General features: G+C 37.1%; 1 protein-coding gene across 2 annotated transcripts in view; it reads left to right on the top strand.

Moving 5' to 3' along the window:
- c12.2 (von Willebrand factor A domain-containing protein c12.2) overlaps window positions 1-21,457 on the top strand; it is a 47,258-nt gene extending 25,801 nt beyond the window's left edge. Inside the window, exons 6-18 of one of the 2 annotated variants that reach the window (XM_074177466.1) lie at window positions 1,765-1,923; window positions 2,084-2,401; window positions 3,311-3,519; window positions 3,837-4,119; window positions 5,487-6,110; window positions 8,373-8,828; window positions 13,175-13,371; window positions 17,348-17,507; window positions 18,640-18,904; window positions 18,963-19,083; window positions 19,215-19,404; window positions 20,835-21,073; window positions 21,243-21,457. In XM_074177466.1, coding sequence (XP_074033567.1) covers window positions 1,765-1,923; window positions 2,084-2,401; window positions 3,311-3,519; window positions 3,837-4,119; window positions 5,487-6,110; window positions 8,373-8,828; window positions 13,175-13,371; window positions 17,348-17,507; window positions 18,640-18,904; window positions 18,963-19,083; window positions 19,215-19,404; window positions 20,835-21,073; window positions 21,243-21,348 — 3,327 coding nt within the window. In that variant the 3' untranslated portion in view covers window positions 21,349-21,457. Of the gene's footprint in view, window positions 1-1,764; window positions 1,924-2,083; window positions 2,402-3,310; window positions 3,520-3,836; window positions 4,120-5,486; window positions 6,111-8,372; window positions 8,829-13,174; window positions 13,372-17,347; window positions 17,508-18,639; window positions 18,905-18,962; window positions 19,084-19,214; window positions 19,405-20,834; window positions 21,074-21,242 lie in introns of those variants that run through there. The other variant, XM_074177467.1, reaches the window with a different exon arrangement.
- Window positions 21,458-22,760: the final 1,303 nt, after the last annotated feature.

The following is a 22,760-nucleotide window of genomic DNA, read 5'->3' as shown; positions in this document are numbered from 1 at the left end:
AGGCCTATTAGACATCGTAGTTTGTCCCTACTATAGTCCAACAACTGTTTTGTATCTAGCTTCGAAGTGAATAAACGCCTTGGAGTGAGCCAATCCTGGAAGATTCTGCCAGAAGTCCATAAATCTATCCAGGTGTTCAATGTTTGTTTGGCAAAGCCTAAAGCGATGCCAATGACTGGTTCTGGTTCGATGAAGCTGCTTGCAGCACCTTCCTTTGCAATGGAGTCAGTAGCCTCATGACATCACCGCGAAAGAATGCAGTCCGCAACCGCCGGTAAAACTTTGAACACCGAACCGACTACAGATTTCTAGAAAGAACCGTTACATTATATAAGCCCGGTTTCCTGACCCAAGAGGGCAGTTCAGAAAGTGAATCGAGCGGTTAAACAAGAAATTCAAATAGTGGAAATGAATTAAGCGTTGGTTGCTAAGTGTTGTAAATAAATAAATTAGTTTGTGATTAGTAAAATATTGTTGGAAATAAATCTGTTCAATACAGTAAATTCTTCAATTTGTTACAGCCGCTTGATATTAATGAATTAAGCTTTAGTTGCTAAGTGCTATAAATAAATTAGTTTCTTATTAGTCAGTGAGCTATGCTTGAAGACTGGCAGTAAACAAATCTAAAGAAATGAACTTAAAACGTTTAAGCCAGTTTCGAATATACCTACACAGTAGGTTGAATGGACTGAAGCCTATCAGAAAACCACCACTCCCCTGGCTAATACCACGAAGGACGTTGGATTATATCCGACAGGCGGGGCGTCAGTGCAGTTAGTTTGTGATTAGTGAAATATTGCTGGAAATAAATTTGTTTAAGACAGTAAATTCTTCAATTTCTTACAGCCGCTTGATATTAATAAATTAAGCGTTAGTTGCTAAGTGTTGTAAATAAATTAGTTTGTGGTTAGTGAAATATTCTTGGAAATAAATTTGTTCAAGACAGTAGATTCTATAATCTGCTACAGCCGCTTGACTCTCTGAGAATATTTTTATTGACTTGTGTATGAGGTTGGATTCTTCCATTCTCTCCGTACACAATGCAGTAGCCTAAATTTTCGCTCGAAATACAGTCGGATAGGTTCCTAGGTAGGTTGATATCTCTGTCCTGGGTCTGCGACTGCAACTTGCATCACGTTAATGCACCTGCTTACTCGCGATTGCTTTTCCGTAATTATTTGGCTAAGAACAACACCGTAATCATACCTCAGCCTCCGTATTCGCCAGATTTGACCCCCTGCGACTTTTTTGTTCCCAAGATTCAAGAAACTCATGAAAAGAAGGTGTTTGGCGAGTTTTGAGGAGATAAAAAGCGAATCGCTGAGAGGATATCAAAATGGTGAAAAAAAATTTTTTTTGAGAAAAATTAAACAGACCACAAAAATCATTTTTTTGCATTCAGCTTGTACTACAGACATTCGTTATGGAATTGAAACAAATATCATTCATAGGGACGCTACACAATATAATATATGAAAGAGTTACGATATAAAATGTCACTTACATACAACACTGTCATCCTGACTGGTGTACTTCGAAGTATCGGACAAGATGCTTGTCCCATCAGATCACCAATACGCTTGAGAAAGCTTGTATAATGAAATAAGTATCGCGGTTTTTGAATACTCCTATAAGAGAGCCTATTCGCTTTTAGTTTTTCTATTGTTGGTGCTGGAAGATCGCCTGTATACAAATGATAGCAATTAAAGTCCTAGTATTAGTCTTAGGGCCTAGGGTTCTTTTTCAGTTTCATTTTTTTTATAGGAATGGTACCAAGAATTGAGAAATCTGGCTCCTTCTGCATCCCCTGACAAATTGGAAAAAATAATAGCTTGTGCATTTGCACTGTTGAGCAAAGAAAGCCTATCGATAGGCTTACCAGATTTTCCATTGGACAATTTACCACTAGCAGCTTTGATACTGGTAAGAATAAATTTAAATGAGTATGAATTTAATAAACATTCATTAGCGAATGAACGAAAAATCATTCTGTTGTCCTATATTTCATATTTGGAACATCAAATGTTGAAGGAAATGAATGAATTTCTGATCACGGTTGTGGAAAAAACTGTTTCTCTTTCAGGAACAAAATCCTCATCTTACTCCTTATGAAATCATCTACAGATTATATCCTTATAAAATATTCCTCAAAGATGGCGTAACGAATTTAGAAGACCTCCTCAACAAGTTGGAAGTTTCTCCTCAACAGCAGTCAACAGTCTCTTCTCTGACAGAAAAAATATTTAACTTCTTGAAATCCAAGTCGGCTGATGGTGGTAATGGCTATGTCGAAACGAAATATCAAAACGAACTTTTGCAAAACGTTTCACAAAGTCTCAACGTCGGAGATGTCTGTATTATCGGTACAAGCGGTTGTGGAAAGACCATGTTAATTAATAAGGTAAGGAATACGATGTTTTTTCACCTATTTCAGTTCAAAATTCTTTGGGGTCGTAAAACGCCGATATTAAATTTAACGTTTTTTGACTCTGGCAGCAAGTACAAATAACAGAGCATATCAGTGCATTGATGATATCTTCCAGAATGAATAAAAGGAAGAAAACGTATAGAAACTTGGAGAATAGTTCTGAATTATTTGAAGACTGTTCAAATAGCATGACATAGCAAATTTTCTCCAAATATCTTACACCAGACACTCGACTGTCTTTCGAAAACAAGTCTGACTACAAGTAATCATGGGAACATGTCCATACGAAGACGCTGACTATGGGATCCACAGAAATCTCAAACTTTGCTCATCTAAGCTATCCTTGAAGAACAAGTTCAAGTAAAATTAACTATTCCTTCTTATACTCAAGATGGTTCTGCAACATGCCATCCCATGGATGTCGTCGTCGTTACAGAGTATCATGCTTACGCATATTCGTGAAGAAAGGCTAAAACAAATATAAATCAATGAGCCAAGTTTTCAAACATTCAGTTACGAGAGTCATTGCTGCATATTGTTCCAGGCATTCTTCTCCATGTTATATAACTTCTTCAAACTCCCTGATATCACCCCACGCGGTTCCACCACCATTTGGTGATGAAACCACCACCATTTGGTGGTGAAACCGCATCCATTCAACATGTGCGTCCACTGAAACCAATCAACGAATTATTTGAGATTAGCAAAACTTCAATCAACCGTTATTACCAACTCCGTTTCTATGAAATGTGTTTTGAATTTATGAACTTGCTTTGGCTCAATTGAAAAATAAATTGCAAAACTGTATAAACAAAGTCACAACACATAATTCTGACCATAAGTAAGGTGAACGTCGGGAATTTCATTCAATTTTTTCTGTAGGTAGCTGAACTCTTAGGTAGAGAAGTGGAAAATATCGTTTTATATCAAGACATGACCTCCAGAGATTTAATTCAACAGAGAACCACCCTTGACAACGGAGATACCATTTGGAAATTTTCTCCTCTTGTTAGTGCAGCTATAGAAGGAAAAATAGCCGTGTTAGATGGTATCAACAGAATCCACCCGAGCACCTTAACCGTTTTACATAGGTGAGGCCAAAACCAAGTTGTTACTGAAGGGAAAAGTTGATTTTTTTGAAGGTAAATCAAAATCAGGGCAAGTTGCAAAATTACTTCCAGATGTGAAGAACTTCTGAAAGTTGAATAAAAATGGAAATGTTTCAAGTACAAACACAATAGATATATTCCATGTTCTAGATAAAGATTCGTTATCCAACATGTTCAAGTCTATTTTTCACTGGCAATCATACTTTCCTGTACTCAAAAGTGCCAACACCAAGTAGTTCAGCAAAGTATTAGAATATGTTGTCTCGAGCTACTAGTATACTATTTGTTTTATATTTTAGGTTAGTTCACGACCGAGAACTCCAACTGCACGACGGTACAAGGCTGATAGATAGTAACCGCTATAAATTTCTACAGCAGCACTTCGGATTGACCAAAGAACAACTTCACGAAAGTGGCGTTTTCGAAATTCATCCAGATTTCAGGATAGTTGCTATAGGGGAACCCCCGAATTTTCAATCTGCTGGGGGCAACTGGATGTCTCCGGAGGTATTGAGTCTTTTCGTCTTCCACGAAATGAGGACTCTGAGCAAACAAGAAGAACTGCATATAATCACCACAAAGGTAAGTCCGGCTTAGTGATGTCTTCAATCTACTCGTGAGTCTATTGGATATTAAAGTACTTATATCTTCGTGGGTCATTCAATATCTTCATAAGACATATTGACATATTGATTGTATAAGTCAGTAGTTAATATAATTAGGGTTAATTCTGTCTACTATGTTATAGTATACCAATTAACATTAAAATACGTTTCCAAATTTCTGTTGAAAAAATATTGTTTATATCAATTGTTATGAATATGACTTCATTCGATTTTCTCTTGTTCTTCCGTTCAATCAGTCGCACCACCTCATTAGGAATTGCACGTTTGAAGGTAAAACCTTGTTAATCCTTAACTCACACAAGTATCTACAGATTTTTCAAACTTCCAACCCTAAATTGTCATTTTAAATGGTGAATCTTCCAACAATGGTTGTCCAGAAAAACATGGCATCTCATCTTAGGGTTAATAAAAAAATTTGAATACGAGTATCATGAAAGGTCTGAAGCTTCAAAATCAAATTCTGAAGAAAAAACTTTCAGGGAAATCAACACATAGAATGCGTTCTCAACATTATTTCACACAAACATTCATTAACTTATGAAGCAATATGTGCATTTTGAATTATTCAGGTCTCAGAAATATCAACTCCTAATTTTCGTTTTCTGTCATATACAATATCAAATTCATATCTTCTATCTCATTTTGTCGAAACATGAGCTTCACTTTTGGAATTTCGATTATACAACATAGTCTTCAGGGTTGCAACTGCTTTCAAGGTCTATAAATAGAGGATTATTGAGGGGAGCATTATGTAACCCAAAAGGTGAACGTTTAAAGTCGTGAAAATTTTTAAAAAGGACTACAGGAGCTTTCAAAAAGTTCAATTATTTTTCAAACTCCCATATGAAGCATTTGATTTCTTTCATCAGAAATAATGTCGAAACATGAGCTTCACTTTTGGAATTTCGATTATACAACATATTCTTCAGGGTTGCAACTGCTTTCAAGGTCTATAAATAGAGGATTATTGAGGGGAGCATTATGTAACCCAAAAGGTGAACGTTTGTTTAAAGTCGTGAAAATCTTTAAAAAGGACTACAGGAGCTTTCAAAAAGTTCAATTATTTTTCAAACTCCCATATGAAGCAGTTGATTTCTATCATCAGAAATAATGACTCAATCAAATCCAAAAGTTTTCTTCATTGACGCAAAATGATACTCCTGGTCTATTGAATTCTAGTTTAAAAAAAAAAAAGAAAATGAAACTCTCGTTTTTCATAAATTATAATTACACTCTCCATTATGTAGAGTGTAAATGGCTAACTCCGAAAAACAATTGTAACCTAATATTTCCAACGCCTAAGTTTTTATTCATTTCATGTAGTTCGGTCATATCTCAAGACCAATGCAGCAGATCGTGGAGTTAGCGCACATTCTTAGAGGCAGTCCGGATCCAACATTGAAAAATCTCTCGGGCCACTTGTCCACGAGACAGTTAATCCGCATAGCGGCCAGAATGAAGAGCTACCCGACCGACAACATTTACGGCACCCTTGAAGAAACGTTCATGATCAAATTTCTACCGTCTCTGACCAGACAAGTCCTTGAGAAGACTTTAGAGAAAGTGAAAATAACCCCGAGTGAAAACAACGACAAAAATCCAGTCCAATCTGAAATCAAAGACGGTATATTGACGATAGGCAGCATCGCTGTTCCTGTGTACAAGACCAAAGATTTAACCAAAGTCCCGGATATTTTGTTTTACGACGTTCCACAGCACTTGAAGTTGATGGAAAAGTTGCTGCAGGATTTTCAACTCGGGTACCATCTGTTGCTGGTCGGCAATCAAGGTGTGGGGAAGAACAAAATCGCTGATCGGTTTCTCGAGCTACTGAACAGACCAAGAGAATACATCCAGTTGCACAGGGATACTACTGTGCAAACTTTGACGACGCAACCCACTGTGAAGGATGGGTTACTGATTCATGAGGATTCACCGCTTGTAAAGGTGAGTTTCCATTTATAAGTAAAGTCCAACAATGTCTTCGCAAATATTTTAACAATATTATTAATCAATTGAAATGAACTAGAAGATAATTAAATTCACAATGAATGTATAATGATTTCGTTTACACACTAAATCTCACTCTACATAGAAGCACCAGACGTAAGTCTGATGGTTCCATGTAGAGTACATCTGGTGGAGTCTATATGGAACCACCAGACTAACGTCTGGTAAAATTTTCAGAACGGATAATCGGCTTTAGAGGAGCATCCTTCTTGGGAAACTTTGATGTCATTTCCCCATCTAAGTAGTATCGATTTTGAAGTTGTTCTTTCATAATGTGATACCCCTCCGTTTCTATCGATGTAGATATCTCCGTAACCTTAACGTTCAGAACCTGTCATTGGTAGTGGAACCTCAGACTTCTGACAAAATCAACCATGATTGTCCCATTTTGAGGCATTTAACAAATGGGCTAAAATGCCCCGGCCTAAGAAAGGAAACGCGTTTTTTTTGTTCAAAATTAGCATTATTCATCAACGTAATCTCCATCAAAAAACACACAATCATTCCGTCGCCGCTTTAACATGTCAATACTATTTTGTAAAAAAATAGACCTCAATTTCGGCAATAACCCCTTCATTCGAGCGTAATTTTTTACCGGTGAGAATTTTTTTGAGATCTACGAACAGCCAGTAGTCGCTGGGAGCCAAATCTGGCGAACACGTGGGATGTGGGAACAATTCGAAGTTCAATTCATGTAGTTTTTGTCATAGTCAAATTATCATGCAATATAACGCCAACACGTTCTTTTGATATCTTCACAATGTCAGCTAACTCACGCAACTTCACTTTTCGATCATTCAAAACGATTTTGTGGTTTCTTTCTGATGTTACTGCATCATCTGGACGTCCCCTGCATTCTGCATCATCGGTGTCTCTTCGACCACGATTGAAGTCAACAATGTTTCTAATGGAGCGGAGTCATCTTAACACTTTTCAAGCCATTGCTTCGCTTGAACTGTATTTTTTCCATCAATAAGTAGCGTAAAATCAAAACACAAAATTGTTTCTGATCCATGACAGAAGTAGTTTCACTCTTAGCACAATAACTCACAAACTTCATTAGTTAAAACTTCCACCATGTATGTATTTTATGTAAGAAATCTACCTACGGTGTCATCGAAAATCTACTGCAATGTATTTGAAGTTGTGTACTCTTCGATTTGAAGTTTGAAGAGCACCAACATAGTGATAATTTGAGTTTTTGACCACTAGGTAGCGCTTGTAATGACATTTGAATAGCATCACTGAATCTAGAAGGTCTTGGCCTTCTTACGGGTATGGCCAATGGACGTGGTCTAATATTTGAAATAGCAAGTTGATTTTTAGTTGGTTATTTTGAACACTGGGACTATTTCAAGTATTAGATTTCAAAATTCAAAAACAGAAAGGTTTCCATGTTTGAACTGAAACTTTCATTTCTTTAAAAGTCTGAAAACTTTCTTCTTCTTCTTCCTTTATTCGGAGGTCGGAGATATTCAGAAAACAGTAACAGGTACTAGGGAAATGGATGTTTTATGATCTGTATCCATTTTGTTTTCTGTGTATCGAGCGGGCAGAACCTAGAAAAAATGTCATTTGCTGTAAATGTCGCCACTCACATTGAAATAAAAATTCTATCGCCAAGGCATCTTATCCAAATCTACCGAAATCTACTGGCGAAATCTCATCTACTGTAATTTTACAATTTGTGTTGAAAATCTACCGAAAAAGTAGAAATCTACCGCATGTGATCACCTTGAGTAGAATGTCATGAAATTCCAACAGCTTTCTTTTGAAGGTTAGTTTTAACTGAAACAGCGGTGAATGCAATAAGGCTAGCGCCATCTATATGTTACGCTCGAGACTTTTTAGCCCATGTAGTACATGTCCTTCACAGAATGTCACCAAACAGTTATTAGACTACGACCAGGAATGGCCTACGTTGTCTAACAGGCATACTCACGTGTCTGTTTGGAAGACGATGAAACCAAGAGTCAGATTTTAATTTTTTTGAGTGTTTCACTTTCGTCACTTAACCTAAAAGATCACTCACTTCCTAACTACTAACTAACTAAAGCATCCGAAAATTTCAGAATCATTATTTTGATTATATGCCTCAAATTGATTTTTTTTTCATTCATTAGCTCCAAATCAGTTGATATTTTCAGATAAAGGAAGTCGAAACTTCTTCCACTTGAATTTTTTTTCATTATCCAACAGGCCATCAAACACGGACACGTTTTGGTCATCGACGAAGCCGACAAAGCCCCCACTCACGTGACGTGCATATTGAAAACCTTAGTCGAATCCGGCGAGATGATTCTCAGCGACGGCAGGAGGATCGTAAAGAAAATTCCAGAAGGCCGAGATCGTACCGGCTACATCGAAACCCACCCCGATTTCAGGATCATTGTCTTGGCCAATCGACCGGGGTTCCCGTTTTTGGGCAACGACTTCTTCGGCGCTCTGGGCGACCTGTTTAGCAGCCACGCCGTGGAGAACCCCTCCAGAGAGTCGGAGATAGAGATGCTGAAGCAGTATGGTCCGAAGGTGAGGGTGGAAATCATCCAGAAGTTGGTGGATGTGTTTGGGGAGCTGAGAGCTTTAGCGGATCAAGGGGTGGTGAACTACCCGTACTCAACGAGAGAGGTTGTCAATGTAGTGAAGCATTTGGAGGTAACCAATTAGTTTGTTTAAAAAGTTTTGTCCGTTTCAATGTCATGTGTTTTTGTAGATTTATATCTCAATATATATCCATTCTACCGTGTCGTGGATATACTGATCAATAGAGAATTTTGTATTCTATACATTGATGCTGTTCATTTTTTCCCGAATTTTAATTTGTTGCCTGTTTTCATCTTATTACAATACGATGTCGTTGAGCGATTTACGAATTCAAATTGAACCAAACCGTTGACGAAAGAGACCGAAAAATGAACCAGGCATTTGGCAACGATAGTGTTAATGAACGAACTGATCTACATTGGTTCGCGAAATTTCCGAACGCGAGCATCGAAGTGGTTGACCTACTGGGGTTTGCAGACCCTGGTGGAGACTGACGATGGGTCAGTTTTGATGACAAACGATGCGTGGATGACGGAAGAAGTAGGCGTCAGCTCGCATGCAATGTTTGATGGTTCGAAAGCTCGAAAAGTGGGTGCTTCAGGATTTGAACTATCAACAGAAATTGTCACGTGTGATAAAAAGTGGATCCTCTACACCAGGGGACGTTAAGGACAGTTGTTGGACACCGATGAGCCACCCAGGCACTTCCCAAAGGCGGCAAAAAAAATACCATGGTTACTGTATGGTGGTCAGCGGTAGGTGTGATTCACTATAACTTTCTGCAACCGGACAAAACCGTCACAGCAGAGTCCTATTGTGAGGAAATCAACGAAATGTACCGGTCAATACAAGAGGTCCGAGTCTGCTCCACGACAACGCCCCTCTGCCACAAGCACTGCCTCTCCCAAGGCTCCTCCCTGATGAACACTTCAGCAAGTTTGACATCTGACCTCTTTCAGTCGAAAGTCAGCCTTTAGGTGCTTTTACTTTGTAATCTGATGTTTTCTTTCATCTTGACTTTCCTAATTGGTTGCCTTTTATATTTCGGGATTAGAGAACAAAAACAAATATTAATCATCGAAAATCACTTTATTGTTTTTCAAAGTATTCCCCATGAAGATCTATACACTTTTGCATGCGTTTGAACCAATTGTCGAAGCACTTTTGCCACTCTGATTGAGGTATGTCCAAAACATGCATTCTGCAACCTGAAGAAGCAACCGCTCTTCAGGTGTCGAAAAACGTTGACCTTTTTACGTGCGGGAATAAAAAGAAGTAATTCGATGTTTTGGGTGCTCAAAAATGCAGTTGTTTGAGCCGATGTGTGAGAGTTTGCATTGTCGTGTTGAATAGTGACCCGTCTTCGGAGGTTGGTTTTCCTGATTTCTTGGAAGACAACTGGCAAACAAATGGTTGTTTACCACTCAAAATTGACTGTTCTGCGTTGTTCTAGTGGTACGGTTGCGACATGTGCAGTTTCCCGAAAAAGCAGGCCATTTATTTGGAAGTGCTTCGTACGCGAACAACTTTTGTTAGATTTGGCTCATCGTGAAACACCCATACAGTAGACTGCTGGTTACTTTTGAGCTCATACACGTAAATCCATGATTCATCACCTGTCACGATGTTATAGACGTGTTTTGAAGCACCGCGATCGTATTTTTTGAGCATTTCCTTCGACCAATCGACACGAGCCTTTTTTGAGCGATTGACAAATTGTGTGGGATCCAACGCAAACAAATTTTTTTGACAGTCAAATGTTTATGCAATATTGAATGTATGCTGGTCTCACTAATGCCTTAGGTTATCTCAATCTTACGATTGGTAACATGACGATCTTGCAATATCAGTTCGCGCACAGCATTAATGGTTTTCGGAACAACAACTGATTTTGGACGACCTTCACGAAATTCTTCTTAGAGTAAACTACGACCACGATTGAATTCACCATACCATCGATAAACACTGGCCCTTGATGGAGCTTCATCGCCAAAAATTGAATTAAGTTCATCCATGAACTGTTGCTGAGTCAATCCACGTCGAAAGTTCTAAAAAATAATCGCACGAAAATGTTCACGATTTAATTCCATTTTTGGGCCGAGATGAATCTTTTAAGTTACTGTAAACAACACAAATAGCACGCGTATGTCAAAACGTTCTGAGTACGTATAAGCTCGAAAATGTCCAACTTTACGATAGAGCTGTCAGTTGCCAGATTGCAACACTAGGGTTGCCAAATCCCGAAACATAAAAGGCAACCTATCGTAACTGAATGTTTGCATGGGGTCCCCAAAAACTAACCGGAGGCGAGTGTTTTTATGTCACGAGTGAATTTAAAATATAGTCAAGAAGTTTTTATACTTAACGGAGCTGCCTGATAGCTACTCTCGGGGGTAGTCTCTGGTTCTGCTTCGTTGGCCTCATGTGTTTGTCCTCTCTCGGAATCTGGGGTCATCCCTGTTTAGTACATTGTGTAGATGGCGTAGCGCTCGAATTCTGTCAAACGCGTCTTCTGCGTGTTGTCTCATATATGCGTCTACGTAGTGTATGTTCAGATCTAGATTCCGGAATATGTATCTATCTGTCTGTACCTGTAGAGTAGGGAGGGTGAGTATAAGTCCACAGCACTTAGTCCTCATGTGACCCATTGTACATCCTCCCGAGGAGTTGTCCTCCTAGGTCATCGTCCATCCTGTCCTTTCCAGGAAGGTGGACAGGTCGCTGGGAGACATCTCCTTCATATCGGCAGGTGTAGGTCAAGACTCACCGAACACACACTCTCTTATTAACGATAACTCCGGGCACTCGCACAGGACATGCCTCACAGTCTCATCTTCGAATATGTACCTATTCGGTACATATCTTGAAGCGTTTACGGCGGCCCTTACGCACGCGTTCATAAACGACTGGATCTGTCTTCTGTATGTTGCTGCGCACTGGCCCCAGGCAGTGCAGGCATACAGGATTATTGGTAAGAGTACAGTCTTTATCATCAGCAGCTTCGACCTATTGTTGGTAATAGATTTTGTAGGGCAGATCTCGCCATTCCTATCCTCTGCTGTACGTGAAACCTGAACGTTAATATTTTGTCCTGGGTGACTCCCAGGTATCTAGCTTTCAAGCACTTCGGTAACTTGCTCACCGGTAGAACTTTCACCAATCAAGACCTGGCAGAAACGGCCTTCGTCGACTTCCGAGAATACAATATTTGACACTGATTCAAATGGCGCTTATTGCGATTAAATTGAATAAGAATTCACTGAGATATTGCAGTTTAACGTTTTCCCATAAAATCGGACGAAACTTTTGAAACCACCTATTGATATTTTTTTCAAAATATATCACAGGGGGATAATTTGGGTTCCACATTAGTAAAATTTCGTATATTTAGAATATAAAATGAGATTTAAAATAAAAATTTGTGAAACAGAACAAGGTTCATTTTTGGTGACTTTTCTTCTACATCTTTTATAGTGCTCGCTAAACATTCTAGTCTGAAGAGAATTTCCTCATTATAGATGTCATTACTCTTACGACTTATTCAGGAAATACCTGTCAAGAAACTATCAACATTAACTGTCTACTTTTCGTTAATTCATTCAAAAATTCTTTGGTGAACGTTTGTAAGTTCCTTCAGAACGAAGTAAATAAAATGTATTTTCAGCTTGGTTTGTCAGGAACCAATCGATCAATAACTTTCTTATTCATCAATTTCGTCAAAAATGATATGAACATCATTCAACACGAATAATAAGCGACTATGTTAAGAAAACATTAGATGCAATAAATAAAAACGTTTTTCTACACCCGTACTCTAACAATACACTTATATGACCATAATCCGTTTCATAATGATATCCATTATAATACAGATTTTTCATAATGATACAGATTATCAACCAATAGGAACCCATAATTTTTCAATCAAGAATCCTGTTCCTTTGTTTGTCCTAGATTCTAACCTAAGTAACTAATTGCTTTATTTGTCAAAATCAGTTTTCATATTACCTACCTATATTATCAAAATGTCTGAAAACAGCGATATAGAAGGAATACCATCGACTCCAATATTTTTAAAAGATCAGATTAATTACAGTTGTTATATTCAATATAAATATAATTAGAATCTTTATAGTTTTCATATATCCATGATAATACCATTAAGTTTGTGTTTTTAAAAAAATTTGAGTTAATTACTGTAAATGTGTTCAATACAAATATAATATTTATAGTTTTTCATTATTTATCGGGTTTACAAAAAATAGCGTCTGCAACTCTCATGTAATGGATATTAATACACTCGCATATACCATACAAAACTCGCCTTCGGCTCGTTTCGTATCCCGGTTAATGCTCGTGTCTTAATAACCATCATTACGTAATCGTTGCATAATATACTATTATTACAAACGTCAGTCATTATGAAATTTATTCATTTTGTATTATTCATTCTTTAGAAATTTCCTACGGCAGACTTGGAAGACGTTATATTCAACGTTTTTGATTTTGATCGATATAGCCCCGAGTCAATTGAAACACTTGGAGAAGTTTTGGTGAAGCATGGTTTTTCTAGCAAAAATATCATCACAGCGGAGTATATCACAGCCAAACGAGCCAAAGAAAATATTCAGGTCACAGTCAACAGATACAGTGGGTAAGTTTTGACGATTGATAACGGCCATCATGTTGAAGCTACATCTGTCAAATTAGTTGTCGTTTATTCAGTATGTTTTTCCAAATCAACGTGGAGGGATTTATCATTCAACAACACGTCCAAATGATGAAGCTGTTCATTCAAAATGGGTGTTCTGTTCCGCCACAATCGTCCTACCGCGAAGACTATTCGCAATGTGGTGGATAAATTTGAGTCCACTGCTTCAGTACAGGATCGACCAACACCCATACGTTGGCGACACGCAATTCACATGAGATCCAAGAGCATCCATTGCATCCCGAAAATGTCACTGTTTGGTGTGGATTTCGGGCTAGCAGAGTCATAGGTCCATATTTCTTTGAGAACGACATTGGCCAGGCCATCACTGTCAACGGCGAGCACTATTGGTCGATGATTACCAACTTCTTTTGGCCTGAATTGAACACCAACGACATGTGGTTTCAATGGGGCGGCGCTACGTAGCGAATCAGTAATTGATGTTTGTTTGATTTGCAAAAGACAGTGTAACCATCCAATATCATAGTTAAATTCCCTCAGTTAATATAATCCGTGATCTGAGAGAAGTACTCACTTGTACTGAAGGGCAACTTTAAATTTGAATTGAAGGGGTTATATTTTTAGGAGTGATTAATTTTTGGGAAAGAAAGTTTTTGGCTTTCTACTACTCCATCTTGATACAAAAAAAAGGATGAGGAAGTCTTCCAAAGAAAGGAAGGAAGTAACTCTATACATGGATGTGTAGATCATGCAAAGAAGTAACTTTCAGACACAAACTGAAAAAAATTCCTCCTGAAACAGTTACTTTCATATAAATATTGAATTATACGAAAGAAAAAATTCTCTCGAAACAAATACTTCTATATGAACACTGAATTATAGAGAAGATACTTTTCTCTACTCAGTTTGTATTTCAAACATTCGTTGTGGAATAAAAATCAGATATCATTCACATGAGTTCTACTTTAAATGAATGGTAACAAATTGCACTTACATAGAACACTGCCATCCTCACTGGTATACACCGATGTTTCGCCTTAAGACACTTGCCCTAAGGCTCTTCAGTACCAAATTGGATAACATTATAGAAAATACACACACTTCATTCATGAATTACTTTTATCATGCTCAAAAGGCTTCTACTACAATTTTTGCTAATGTTTCCAGCACTCGTGCAACTAGATATTTTGGTCACAGTTTCAAAATTTAGCTGTCATTATAGTACAGGATCCCGCCGCAAAATCACTACGTTCATAGCGTAGTTAATCAAACTCAAATTTTTACACACATTTATGAATAGGAAAATACATTTATGTATTCATTAGCTGCATGAATAGCATTTTGCAAGTATTATTCATGACGAGCTTTGAACGATGAACGAGGACAAGATGTTTCCTACTGTTCGTGCAGCTGCAGTTTCGTAAAAATGTCATCTCCAAATAAGCAAAGTTGCACGGATGCGTATTAATCATTTTACCTCAGCAAGGTGACCAGAGGAAAGTTGCAACCTCAGCATATGAATCTTCATAAATATTGAGGAAGGTCAAAATCAACACAAAGTATTGAGAAATTCATTCAGTATTCATTGGTCACTCTTCAGAAACGGTTCCAGGGCATTTTAAGAATGCATTACATCTACTTTTCATCGTTCCTGCTGGGTAGCAGTATAAGTTTTTTGATGATTCTTTGTATCTTTCTCAACTATTTTATTAACTACCCTTAGCGTCATTTTTTGTTTTCATCATAATAAATATTTCATTCAGTTTTAAATGAGTTCTTTCATTATTTGGATGAAAGAGGGTTGATTGAAACAGCGATGTGCAAAGAGAGTCTCGGACTGTTTGCACTGTTTTAAGATCATCGGCAAAAAGAAGACAATCTATATATTTCAGAACTGACGGTAAATCATTGATGAAAATTATGAACAGAAGTGGACCTAGATTCAATCCTTTTGGTGCACCTGACCTAGCTGAAAATTTATCTGAAATTTTTCAGTTATGTTTGACAATGAAAAACTGATTTTGAAGATAATTCTCCGTTAGTTCCATTTTTTTTATTTTATATTTACTCAATTATTATGAAATTTGTTTTCAGATTTATTATACTGCATTTGGTTCCTCCGATGTAGCCATTGTAAGTACATATATACATATAGATGGAGCTGAAGAAGTTTTATTTCAGTCGTGTCGTTCGAAGCACACTCCCTTTTTTTAGTTAAAAATATTTGCGGCCACATTTTGACTGGCACCCTGTCGTAAATGTATTCTCCTATTCACAAATATATGTAAAAATCTGAGTATGGTTAACTACGCTATGGACGTAGTGATTCTGCATCGGGATCCTAGACTATCAGTTTATTCATCTTTAAGTTATATATATTGGATTCTAACAATAAAAAAGGTTTTTCATCAAACGATAATTTGGACAATATTCAAACATGACACGATGAAGAATACCATATTGTATTTTGTAAATATAATGTTCCTCCCATTTTGCCACATATTTATAGAGATTCTGAACTTTTCAATAATCTTAAAATGGAGACTAAAATATTTTTCATCATCGATAAAAATTCACACCTAAATTATGTAAACTCCTATTTTTTGTCAACATTTCATTCAACTTTGTCAATATCATGTACTATCAGTTTTTTTATCGACCTTTTTTGGGTAATTGTTACCTTCCACAATCTGAAAAATATAAAAATTGTAATGGAGAACTTTATACAAGTGTAGAAGGGCAAACTTTTTAGTTTACCCCGATAAGTTACTGCGTAAAAATCAATGTATTTTTCACAAAGATAAATCTTCTATTTATCAGTAACTTGTCATATTTAACAATTTTGCCTATCAAAAAAATTATTAAGAAATAATACTTATCTTTTACGTTTCGAAGGCCAAAATCTGCCTCCGTCTTCAGAAGTGGATAAAAAATTCGAATATATTCGCAGTTATTCCTTTTTTGATAGCTTATTTCTTTACTTCTTCGACAGATGTCAAAGAAGTTTTGAAATATGAAATTATGTCAGTGTTGTTGATTGACAACTGAAACATTCGATGTAATACAAGGTACTCTCCGATATCGGTTTGTTGCCATTTCGCCACTATCCAAAATTTTCTTCAAGATGGGTACCAAGTACGGTCTATTTCTAAGGAGCTATTCGAGATACAATTCTCTCCAGACATGAGAATATACGCTGATTCTTTTAGCTCTTACGTATCTTAGTATGAGGCTCATTGGTAATCTTTCTTGTCCTATCCCATTCCACCCGATGTTCACCGTCTGATTTTAAAATGTGTTCTGATAATTTTGATCCTGTCAATTGTCTACCCATCTTGAAGAAAATTTTGGATAGTGGCGAAATGGCAACAAACTGATATCGGAGAGTACCTTGTATTACATCGAATGTTTCAGTTGTCAATCAACAACATTGACATCATTTCATATTTCAAAACTTCTTTGACATCTGTCGAAGAAGTAAAGAAATAAATTATCAAAAAAAGGAATAACTGCGAATATATTCGAATTTTTTATCCATTCCTGAAGACGGAGGCAGATTTTGGCCTCCCAAACGTAAAAGATAAGAATTATTTCTTAATAATTTTTTTTTTATAGGCAAAATTGTTAAATACGACAAGTTACTGATAAATAGAAGACTTTTCTTTGTGAAAAATACTTTGATTTTTACGCAGTAACTTATCGGGGTGAACTAAAAAGTTTGCCCTTCTACACTTGTATAAAGTTCTCCATTATAGTTTTTAAATTTTTCAGATTGTGGAAGGTAACAATTACCCAGAAAAGGTCGATAAAAAAACTGATTTTTTTCCTCTACAAAAAATGACTTTCGTTGAATAATCATGTACTAATTTTTCAATCTTATTGTTTGTTCTTAATATTTTTTTTACCCATCCTAGAGGAGTATCAATAACAAACAGAAAAATTAAAAATTATTTTTCAGGCTAGATACTAAAGCGCCAAAACATGGAAAGGAAGACCCAAAGAATGAGCCTCATGTTGGAGGTAACACTTGGGCTGGTGGAACTGGTGGCAGAGACACTGCTGGTCTTGGAGGAAAAGGAGGGCCGTATCGTTTAGATAAGGGCCACAAAGTGCACCAGGTAAAATTTATAATTTAAATCTTTTAAACAGATATTCTCGACTATCTGTGAATAATTGTGCGGAGAACTAAAATCGTTGGGCACCAAAAGAGTAACTTGACCCGTAACAGTATAACGCACCCCAACGGTTTGGTCAATTTGACTACCAAACTACTACCGACCCCGTTCAGGACGACCCTCGACACGTCAAGAAATGACTAAGTCGTCGACAAAATAATGCCCCTGTTTGTGAAGACCGTCGCCGAACAATTGATCAACTTTGTTAGATATCTGGAATATCATGGAGTTCAATTCAGAGGTTCATATCTGAAGATTTGCACATAAGAAGGGTTGCAGCCAAATTTGTCCATCGCCTTCTCACATACGAAAAAAAAAATCGTCTTCAGGCATGTTCACAATTGCAAATAAGTTTGAAGAGGCCACCATTGTGATTACTGGTGAAAAATCTTGGTGGTTTGATTACGATCCCGAAACAAAACAGCAATCAAACCAGTTAAATACATCTGTTTCTTCTTGTCCTGAAAGAAGGGTTGCGGCCAAATTTGTCCATCGCCTTCTCACTTACGAAATGAAGCAACATCGGCTTCAGGCATGTTTACAATTGCAAATCATTTTGAAGAGGCTACCATTGTGATTACTGGTGAAAAATCGTGGTGGTATGATTACGATCCCGAAACAAAACAGCAATAAAACCAGTTAAATACGTCTGTTTCTTCGTGTCCCGAAAAAAAACTCGCCAAATGATGGCAAACATCGATCATGCTCATTTGTTGCTTCAATTGCAGGGACATTGTGCACCTGGAGATGATTGCCCCTGGTCAAACTATCGACCAGAGTTCTACTTGGAGGTTTTGAAAAGCTTGAGGGAGAGTATTCGGAAGAGAAGGGCAGATCTTTAGCGCACATGCGCACCATTCTCTCCATGAAAAAGTTTTTGACAAGTAACAATATGACACGGATTGTCCACCTTCCTACTCGCCGGATCTAACCTTCTGTGGCGAGACTTTGTTTTTCTAACTGAAAGATTGCTTTCAACACCTGCATAAATTTCTGCGTTACTAGATTGCTGTAGTCAAATTACTCTTATAAGTTTTAATACTCATCAGGTATATTTCATTCGATATTCTTTCAGCTATCAGATGAAGAAAAAAATGCTGTTCCAGAGCACATTCAACGGGCAGCGAGAGAGATGGGTCGGAAGGCGTTTCAGGAGAGGTTGAAAGAAATCGGGATGAGTGGGTATGATCACTCGGTTTACTCTCAGTTTTCTGATTCTGTAGCGAGACAAGTTCAATCTTTGAGGGTTATTTTGGGCAATTTGCAGGCCAAGAACAAGGAGAGGCAGTGGTCCAGACATCAGACTTCCGGAGAGTTAGACGATGTTAAGCTCATCGATGGTAAGAAATGTTAGTATCGGTTTTTGGGCCGCTTAGTGGAGTTGTCATCTTGTTTCAGGCTTGCTGGGAGAAAAAACAATCTTTCGGCGAAGGGCAGAACAAGAACCGGAGCTGGGAACGCCACAGATTAAACCGAAGTTATTCAGGGTGGTAGTAGATGTTTCCGGCAGCATGTACAGGTTAGTGATATCGTTTGGATTTGAATTTTAACCAAAAAACTCCAGTTCATCCAGCAGCTTCGTAACTGTACTTTAATTAATACAAAACGACTATTTCCACAATAATCATTTCGACCCCAATTCTTTTTCAGATTCAACTCATATGATGCACGCTTGGACAGAGAACTTGAAGCTGTTGTACTGGTGATGGAAGCTTTTGAAGGTTTTGAAGACAAAATAAAATACGACATAATTGGTCATTCCGGAGAAGAATATAATATTGTGTTCGTGCCAAGAGATAAACCTCCAAAGAACAATAAAGATAGGTTAGAGATAATCAGGGTGAGTATATCTTGTTTCGATTGATCAGATGTTCGAATGATCAAACTTAAATGGATTTTATCTGTTGAAAACGATGAATGAAAATCTTTTGATAAATTCAAATTTGATGTTCAACTTCTGCAACCATTTTCAATAACAATATATGATCAAAATAGCTCACAAACTTGCCCCAATATAAATTTTTGGGACAGTAAATATCTTCATTACAAGCTTGTCTTTTTAATTTCGTCATAAGTAAGAGTGATTATTTTGCTGGTATCTTTTTGGCAACACTGTTTTTGACATATCACGCTTGAATCGTGTCTTGTGTCATTATCAAACTTGTTCAGTTTGGTCTATAATTTAACCATGAATCGACTTACGAATGAACAACGCTTGCAAATTATTGAATTCTATTATAAAAAATCATGCTCGGTGAAGAAAGTGCATCGTGCACTTCTTACAATTTATGGGCAGTTTCGTCGGCCTACTGAGGGAGCTATTCGGAAGCTTGTGACTAAATTTTAAACCCAGTTTACATTATTGGACATTAAACCACCAATACGCATACTCAAAGTTAGGACTGAAGAAAATATTGCGGCTGTATCCGCCAGTGTTCGTGATGACCGTGAAATGTCGATTCGCCGCCGTTCACAGCAATTGGGCCATCTAAAGGGGAGCCGCAGACAACATTTGCATGAAATCATCTTCAAACATTAAATTATATTGATCGTTCTATCGATTCCAATAATGATTTCATCAATTTTTTCAAATGTTTTGTGTTGTTTTGGATTTCAAATCCTATACCTCTTAAAAAATCACCCGTTAGCTTCCAGGTCTATTTCTGAATAGTATACACCAGTCTATACAAGATTATCTCTGTCCCCTACTGGACTTATGGAACTGATATGGGGCTCGCTACGTGCTCCTAATATTACTGCATCAATAGACTTGACATTCTAGAACAAGCAAAGATCTGATATCACCTAACAGTGACCAACTGGTGTTGTATCTTAATCTTGATGAGCTTGATACTAGAAAGACAATTACCGTTTACCGCGTGGAGGACCGTTGTTGACACTCTTGCGCGGTAAAGTATAGTAATACTCTTCAGCGAGGTGAGCTGAAACAAAAGCGTTTTATAATAGATCTAATGACAAATTTCATATGACAAACCAACGATCGTTACTGTTTGCGCCTACCTATGGAGCGTGGTGAGCCTGAGGAAGAGCAGAATCGCCCTGATTGTTGTCGGTCCGACCGTCTACAACTGCAATTATATGAGCTATGAGGACAAGCCGGACGTTGTGTCCGTTACCTCACCGAATTTGATAATGTTGTAGGCGAAACGTCAGGAACAGAGATCTTGGGTCACAAACCCAAAAAACATTTCTGAAACAGTTATTTCCCTCTGTGAAAGTACACATTGTTTGATGTTTTGAATGTTTCAGACGATGCACGCGCATTCTCAATATTGCTGGTCTGGAGATCATACTCTCGAATCAACAGAATGGGCAGTATCGACGTTGTCTGAGGAAGATTGTGACGAGGCTATATTAGTAGTACTTTCAGATGCTAATTTACAAAGGTACGGAATCCCGCCCGCCAAATTAGCCCAAGCTATGTCTGCGAAGCCCAATGTAAGCTCTTATGCGGTATTCATCGGGAGTTTGGGAGATCAAGCTGAAAGGTGAGATTCATAATAATCGTTTCTTGTTGGAGTTTATGCATGATTTCTCGTGTGAGCTATTGTATCTTAGCATCTTAACTTTTTTGTTTCAGATTGAAGAAAAGTGAAACTTCACATATAGAATTTGACCTATTAAGCTATCTCATTCAATTTCTTCTTTTTTTTTCAGGTTAACACAAAGATTGCCTGCTGGACGTGCTTTTATATGTAATGATACCAGTGAATTACCTCAAATCTTGAAGCAAATATTCTCATCTTCTGTTGTTGGTATATGAATGTATTTTTCTAAGAATCTAGAATAATTTTGTACAGACATGTTCTCATTTATATTTGTTACGAAAAATATACGTTTATTGTCTTTGTTCCATACAAATATTTTATCAACCTAAACAAAAAGTATAACAGTACAAACGATATGTTTTCCATCGTTTTCGACTATTTTGTGTTTCTTTTTCATTTCAATTGAAATTTTCAATATGAACAGTTTTGTTTTCCGGTGTTAATAAAAAATTGTTGATATTCACCTGATCAGTGGATGATCAGGTGAATATCAACAATCAGCCCTCTAAGTATACATGGTAAAAATCCGCCAAGGTTTTTCGTTTTCCCATATCGATGGAGCAACAGAATAAAGGAGTCGAAGTTGAATGATGTTTTAATTAGCATGTTCCTATCCTATATGGCGCAGTCGGTAGGACTAACTCAATAATCATTGCATAATGAAATTGGAAGTCCATCTCAGCTACTCACTAAGGAGAATTCAGGAAACTGTTTGAAAAATATTTTTTTTGATGTATAAACATTTTCTTACAGACAGCTCGCGTAGACAGACGTCATTCTCATGAGTAATGGCCACAAAGTTTTGTCAAGTTTATAAAGTGGTAGGTATTGGTTTCCAACGATTTATACAAACTCCATAACAACACGGTTTTGTTGTTCTTTTTCGGGCAGGTATAATAATAGATATATTTTGATCATAGATATATTATACTGTTCACACTAATCGTATTTCAGATCTGTCATTCCCGCCAAAAACTATTCCCTCTATATGTTCGATCAAAATACATCAAGCACACAGGCTGGATGACCCAACCTGTGTGCCCAAAATACGTAACTAATCACAAGTTCTTATAGCTTATTTGAAAGAAATTTATTTCGTATTTTTTTTTTAATTTTGTATTCTTTACAATCAGATACTTCAACACATTCGTTCACAAAAGACATCACGAATGCTGACGCATGCGCCCAAAAAATCTGACGAAAAGGTCTATCAGACAAAACCATTCCAAATTTTTGAGGTTAAAATTTATGATTGCAATAAAATTCACTCAGTATGGCATGTATCATACCCGCAGTTGTGAAAACTATTTGGATAGTGTAAAAGAATTCAAACAGAAATAACTTTTCAATAAACAACATTGAACTGTCAAACTATAATAATACGCCATCAATTGGTCTCAATATCTGAAAAATTGCCGAGGAATAACGATTGTCTACCTGTATTCGAAGTACTGATTACAAAAAAAAACTAATAAATAGAATTTATTCTATGATTTTCACTATAAGGGTTTTACAAAAACCGCGACACGTGTTTCGCTATACAATAGCTTCTTCAAGCATAACTCAAATGTTATGCTATTTATTAGTTTTTTGAATATGGATTTTCATCAAGTATCGGCCAGTTCTA

This window comes from Leptinotarsa decemlineata, unplaced genomic scaffold (genome assembly GCF_025532065.1).
Source record: "Leptinotarsa decemlineata unplaced genomic scaffold, Ldec_3_MD MMD2_tig00002974_RagTag_RagTag, whole genome shotgun sequence".
NCBI classification, from domain to species: Eukaryota; Metazoa; Arthropoda; class Insecta; order Coleoptera; family Chrysomelidae; genus Leptinotarsa; species Leptinotarsa decemlineata.
The sequence above is the reverse complement of the archived record's forward strand: the minus strand, read 5'-3'. Positions and strand labels throughout refer to the sequence as shown.